The sequence below is a fragment of the Rhincodon typus genome, chromosome 3 (assembly GCF_021869965.1).
Source record: "Rhincodon typus isolate 14 chromosome 3, sRhiTyp1.1, whole genome shotgun sequence".
NCBI lineage: Eukaryota > Metazoa > Chordata > Chondrichthyes > Orectolobiformes > Rhincodontidae > Rhincodon > Rhincodon typus.
Genome location: NC_063334.1, coordinates 37,236,125 through 37,242,252, shown reverse-complemented (window position 1 = coordinate 37,242,252; position 6,128 = coordinate 37,236,125). Strand labels below are relative to the sequence as shown.

Below are 6,128 nucleotides of genomic sequence, written 5' to 3'. Positions count from 1 at the left end.
GACCAAGCAATAAATGAACAATCTTAAGTGCTGTAATTGTAGCTTTTCAAAAGTGTTTAAGGAACACCAGAATGTATCCAGTAGCTGGGAAACACTGCTATCTAATTCATCCTGATGATCTTCAAACAAATGGCAGCCATTTTTAAAAAAATGGAGTTGAATCGATTTAGCATTAACTGATTTTGCTGGGTCCCGTTTTGCACAGAAAATAAATACTCAAACCTGTTGTCACACTGGAGGCTGATCACTTGTAGCAGTGTCCTGCCATTTGGCGATCACAGTTTGGCTTTTTTTGGGACTTACTGCATTATTTTTTCATACTGGTTTTAGATTCCTACTTATTTTCTTCTAACACAAACAAATTTGAGTTTTGCCTCTCTTTTCATACTTCAAGAGTTGGAAACTGTGGAATATAAATCAACAGTTCATCCAGCAATGAACACACCTTGGAATCAGGATTGGAGAGAAAAAGGATATATACATGTGAGAAAGGATAGAAATAGGTTACTGTTCTGGGGACCCTGTTTAACTGCTGGCATCCATACAAAGGTCAACTCCAAAACTTAGTTCAATCCTATTCACGTAAAGGATTCATAAGGATTACAACTGGCTTTACATGAAGCGTGGCACTGCAGCCTTTGACCCAATTGGTCTGTCTGTTCAGTTCAACACCACCTCTTTCATTTAAATAAGGAGTCTTAGTGGATACCCACAAACTGAGTTTTATACTAGTCTACATCTGGAATGTTAAATTGAAGTATCTTTGTTTTAAAAAAAAACTTGCATAATAATATTACATTTTCTGGAAAAAATATTGCAAAGTTTGAAATTGTTTTAAAGGCAAGCATACCTCAGAGTAATTTCTGTGTGCTTTTTCTAGGACCTTTAGTAGAACCTCCGTCTCGTGTCTTTGGTCATAGTCTCCCACTTCTTTCCGTACTCCTTTGAAGATTTTGGTGAATGTTCCTTGCCCGAGACTTTCGCCCTGTGAACAAAACAGCACAAAGAAATCATGCAGGAAAGTTTGTGTTACTAATCTTGTCAGTCAACACTGCTCATCAGTAATTATACTCAATTCCTTTACTTTCAAGATTTAAACAGATTCCTGATTTAAATTAATTTTCTCACTCCTGTTTCTCACCATTCGATATCCTAGCAACAAAAAAAAACATTGCAGCAACTACAAGGATTCCACCCTTCAAAAGGAACTGTAATCAACTACGCTTTTACATTAAAAGGGTTATCCTAAATCAAGTTAAAATGACTTGTCTAAACTCCTGCCTAATGTAAGATACTTCCATTTGCCCCATTTGTCTCCTGATTCATTGTTTCTTTTTATAACCTTCCATGGGGCATGTGCATAGCTCGCAAAATCAGCTGCTGTTGCCCATCCCCGATTGCCCAAGTGGCTTTCTCAACCATTTTGGAGGGCAGTTAAGAGGCAATCACATTACTGCGAGTCTAGAGTCATATATAGTCCACATGGGGTAAGGATAGCAAATTTCTTTCTCTTAAAGGATGTTAGAGAAATGAAATGGGTTTTTACAACAATAGATGGTAGTTGCCGAGGTCACTATTACCGAGACTAGCCTAATACCCCAGATTTATTTACATAAGAACTAGGAGCAGGAGTAGGCCGTCTGGCCCTTCGAGCCTGCTCCGCCATTCAGTAAGATCATGGCTGATCCTTTCGTGGACTCAGATCCACTTACCCGCGTTCTCACCGTATCCCTTAATTCCTTTATTGTTCAAAAAAAATCTACCTTTTTTTTTAAAAACGTTTACTGAAGTAGCGTCAACTACTTCACTGGGCAAGGAATTCCATAGATTAACAACCCTCTGGGTGATGAAATTCCTTCTCAGTTCAGTCCTAAATCTGCTCCCTCTAATCTTGAGGCTATGCCCTCTTGTCCTAGCTTCACCTGCCAGTGGAAACATCCTCTCTACTTCTATCTTATCTATTCCCTTCATAATTTTATATGTTTCTATAAGATCCCCCCTCATTCTTCTGAATTCCAATGAATATAATCCCAATCTACTCAGTCTCTCCTCATAAGCCAACCCCCTCAACTCCGGAATCAACCTAGTGAACCTCCTTTGCACCCCCTCCAGTGCCAGTACATCCTTTCTCAAGTAAGGAGACCAAAACTGCACACAGTACTCCAGGTGTGGCCTCACCAGCACCTTGTACAGCTGCAACATAACCTCTCTGCTTTTTATTTCAATCCCTTTAGCAATGAAAGACAAAATTCCATTTGCCTTCCTAATTACTTGTTGTACCTGCAGACCTACCTTCTGTGATTCATGCACAAGGACACCCAGGTCCCTCTGCATAGCAGCATGCTGCAACTTTTTACCATTCAAGTAATAATCCTTTTTACTATTACTCCTACCAAAATATATGACTTCACATTTATTTACGTTGTATTCCATCTGCCAGACCATTTGCCCACTCACTCAATGTATTTATGTTCCTCTGCAAAGTTTCACAGTCCTCTGCACACTTTGCTTTGCCACTCATCTTAGTGTCATCTGCAAACTTTGACACCCTACACGTGGTCCCCAACTCCAAATCATCTATTTGTTGAATTTAAAACCCACTAGCTGCCAAGGGGAGATCTGAACCCATGTTCCCGAAGCTTTAGCTGGTCTCTTTCAATTAATAGTCCAGTGATAGTATCATTACGACACTGTCTTTCCAAATGCTTGAATTGTGAGTAATACATTCTAGCAGGAATCACTGGATAACAAAGGGTGCAATCTCTACCCAATTCTCCTCAGTTGCACAGACACTTAAAAGGTCAATACAAGGCTCCAGCTTTTCTCCCAACTGAGAAAAAGTTCACTCAGCGATGATCAGGGATTTAACACTCATGTACAGTTATGGTTCATAACTTTGTGGTAATCCATTATCTCAGGTCTAACTCAGTGGACATCTGCATTCTGTGCAGGAAGGTGCTCAGATTGAAGTCCTTATTGGGTCCTGAATGCTAATCAAGGAACACCCTAGCATAGTATCACCATTGAGTTACTTTAAGAAGTACTGGCACAAAATTCACTGGCTATCGAACATCACTGGGAAATTAGGTCTAATTCAGGTTTAGTGTTCCAATTTCGACATGTCCTATGAGGGTGTGAAAATGACAAATTTCATCACAGTTCTAATTTGTTCTGCTTGCAATGTGCAGAATCCTTTAAGTGATTTTTTAAAAAGCAACATTTTAGTTACCGTAAGACAATAGGCCAGTTAGCTTAACATGCATCATTGGGAAAATGATTGACACTATTTAACAGGATGTAATTGCAAGCTCTGTGATCATTTAAACCTTTCATACTGGATGTACTAATTGCATTAACATTTTTGATAAAGTAAGTTAAGTATTGAGATGAGCCAGTTCAGGGTTCACTGCATTTTGTTACATCTGTATGTTTAAAGAGAAGGGTGCTGGATTTATGCAGCTAAACACTTGTTTCTTTAAGACAAAAGAAGGTTTATAAACTCCACAACATTGCAAACACAACTTAAATAGCAAAATAATTCCTTGCCAGCTTCTGTTCCTAGTCAATTGCAAAACAGGACTATTCACATTCAGCAATACGTGTCCAACAACTTACAAAAACCAAATCTTCTTTCTTGATTTTGTGAAAAACCATTTGGCAGACATTGTGCCTCTGCAGTGTCGGGGATGTTGGCACATCAGATGCACTGTTACTTCTCAAGACCAGAAGATTAGATTTATCTGTAGATATATAACAACATGTATAAATAAAAAGCAAACCACTAAATGAAACAAACACAATTAACTTTCTCGATTGCTTTCCACTAACCATTAACACATTAACCACAATTATTATTCCTCTTATTGACAAGATGTTTATTCATTTTCCCTGAACAAGGAATTTTCTCCTTTTTCTCGGATTCCCTGCCTGCTTATTTTCAGATTGATGGGAGGCAGGCAGCCATCTATTGCGAGATCGCTTAATGTTAATTTTGACCGGGCACCATACAGATTCAATATTAAATTTTCAACAGGAAATTGGATAAGTACTTGAAGGAGAAAAATTGCAGGTCTACAAGGAAAGTTCAGGGAAAATCGGATAGCTCTTCTAAGGAGCTGGTGCAAGATTAAGGGGTAAACTGGTCTCTAAATCGTACCAAGATTCCCTCATGCTTCTTCAAAAGCTAATTATGCATCAACACCAGGCAGCAAATTTAAATGAACTGTGGGTCTGAGAGCCAGTTATAGGCTAATGATTAATTGATGTTTGCTTCCGAATAATGACTGATTGCATATACGGCCTGACGTGGTGATTCAGCCCCTCGAACCTGTTCCTTTATTCACTTGGATCATGGCTGATCTTCTAGCTAAACACCATTTTCTTTTGCTGTCCCCACAACCCATGATGCTTTTCCCATCCAGAATTTGATCAATCTCACTATTGAGTAGACTTAATGACAGAAACTCCACAATCCTCAGGAAGAATTTCAAAAATTCACCACCGAGTGAAGAAATTCCTCCTCTTAATCAGTCCTAAATGGTCTGCACTGTATTCAGAAACAATGTTCCACGGTTTTTAGACCCTCTCCACAACCAGGGAAAATATTCTTCCTACATCCACTCTGTTGATCTATGTAAAAATTTTGCATTTCTGAATGAGCTCACCTTTAACTTTTCTAAACACTAGAGAACCATCCATTCTCCTCAGGACAATCTCACCATGTCAGGAATCTGTTCTCAGGGAGGGTCACCTGACCTGAAACATTAACTCTGTTTTTTCCTTCACAGATGCTGCCAGACCTGCTGAGCTTTTCCAGCAACTTTGTTTTTGTTCTACATTTTTTGTATACTCTCTACGGTAAACATTACCTTCCGTAAGTAAGGAAATGAAAACTGTACACAATACTCCAAGTGCAATCTCCCCACAGCTCTATAAACTTACAGCAAGACTTCTCTGCTCCCGTTCTCAAAGCCTTCTGCAGTAAAGGCCGACAAATTATTTGTCTTCTTAATTCCTTGCTGTACATGTATATTGGCTTTCAGTGACTCACAAATATGGAGACCCAAATCCCTTTAGATATTAACACTTCATAATTTCTTACCATTCAAGGAAAGCTCTGCATTTGTGTTTTTCCTACTGGAACGGAAAAGCTCACATTTGTTCAATTTTATTTAATTTTAAAAAAATTCAAGATTTATGAACAAGTTTCAAAACGTTAGGCACATCAAAGAAACAAGGGTCAAAAACCAAAACTCCTTGTGGAAAGGATGCATGCCTGCAAAAGCTTCAAGGATACTATCCAAATCCAAACACCAACTTAGCATATGTTCTGATGGTGGAAATCTGCTATGGTTTTCTCCAGCAGGTGAAATTTGTGAAATCAGCCAGAAGAAACTCACAGTGGGACACACTTTATACATTTCTCATCAGACCAGGTAGAAGAGGAATGCCCCTCTGGGTGCCCAAAAGGCTGTCCTAGGTATCAACTTCCTGACTTCAAGGGCTTCACAGAGCCCCTTCTGAGCACCTTATCCGAGTGCCTGCGCTATTGTTTTAGTCCTGTACTGTGACACCCTTGTGCCATCTAACACCATTCCCATCCCCCACTGGAATTCGATAGGCAATTGACTGGGAACACAGGGAAGTGGCCCATGAGTTAAAGAACCTGCTGCTGAGGCCAGGAGAGTTTACTAACCACCTGACCTGCCCGAGCCAAGATCGCAGCTCACCACTATGAATCTTGGTAAAACTCACAGGTCACCAGCGAGAATGTCTGTCAATTCCCAATCAATGAGAGGAAAGGAAATGTAGAACTTGCAATCAATAAGTGATCAACATTACACTTATCTCTGAATAGACTGAATATTTTTAGTTAGTGGAGATATTACCTTTGGGCTTTGGTGGACAGCATTTGCTAAACTGGAACAAAACACCATCAGATCGGACAGTTTCTTTTTTGTAGCAGTTCAACAACTCTTTGAGGCTGCTGAAAGTCTTCTTTGCTCCATTCAGATTGTATTCATTGTTCTCATTCTTGGTAATCAGGCAATGCCTGCATTCAATCACACTGTCCTTCTAAATAAAGCAAATCAGAAGACACCTTAAGAAAATCTTTATCTTCCGTCTTT

General features: G+C 39.4%; 1 protein-coding gene across 1 annotated transcript in view; it reads right to left on the bottom strand.

Moving 5' to 3' along the window:
* LOC109934192 (tyrosine-protein kinase JAK2-like) overlaps positions 1-6,128 on the bottom strand; it is a 95,652-nt gene that overhangs the window by 33,787 nt on the left and 55,737 nt on the right. The window contains exons 8-10 of the mRNA XM_020533023.2: positions 5,889-6,075; positions 3,616-3,740; positions 851-985 (exon numbers count right to left, since the gene is read on the bottom strand). Of these exons, the coding sequence (XP_020388612.1) occupies positions 851-985; positions 3,616-3,740; positions 5,889-6,075 (447 nt within the window). The remainder of the gene's footprint in view (positions 1-850; positions 986-3,615; positions 3,741-5,888; positions 6,076-6,128) is intronic.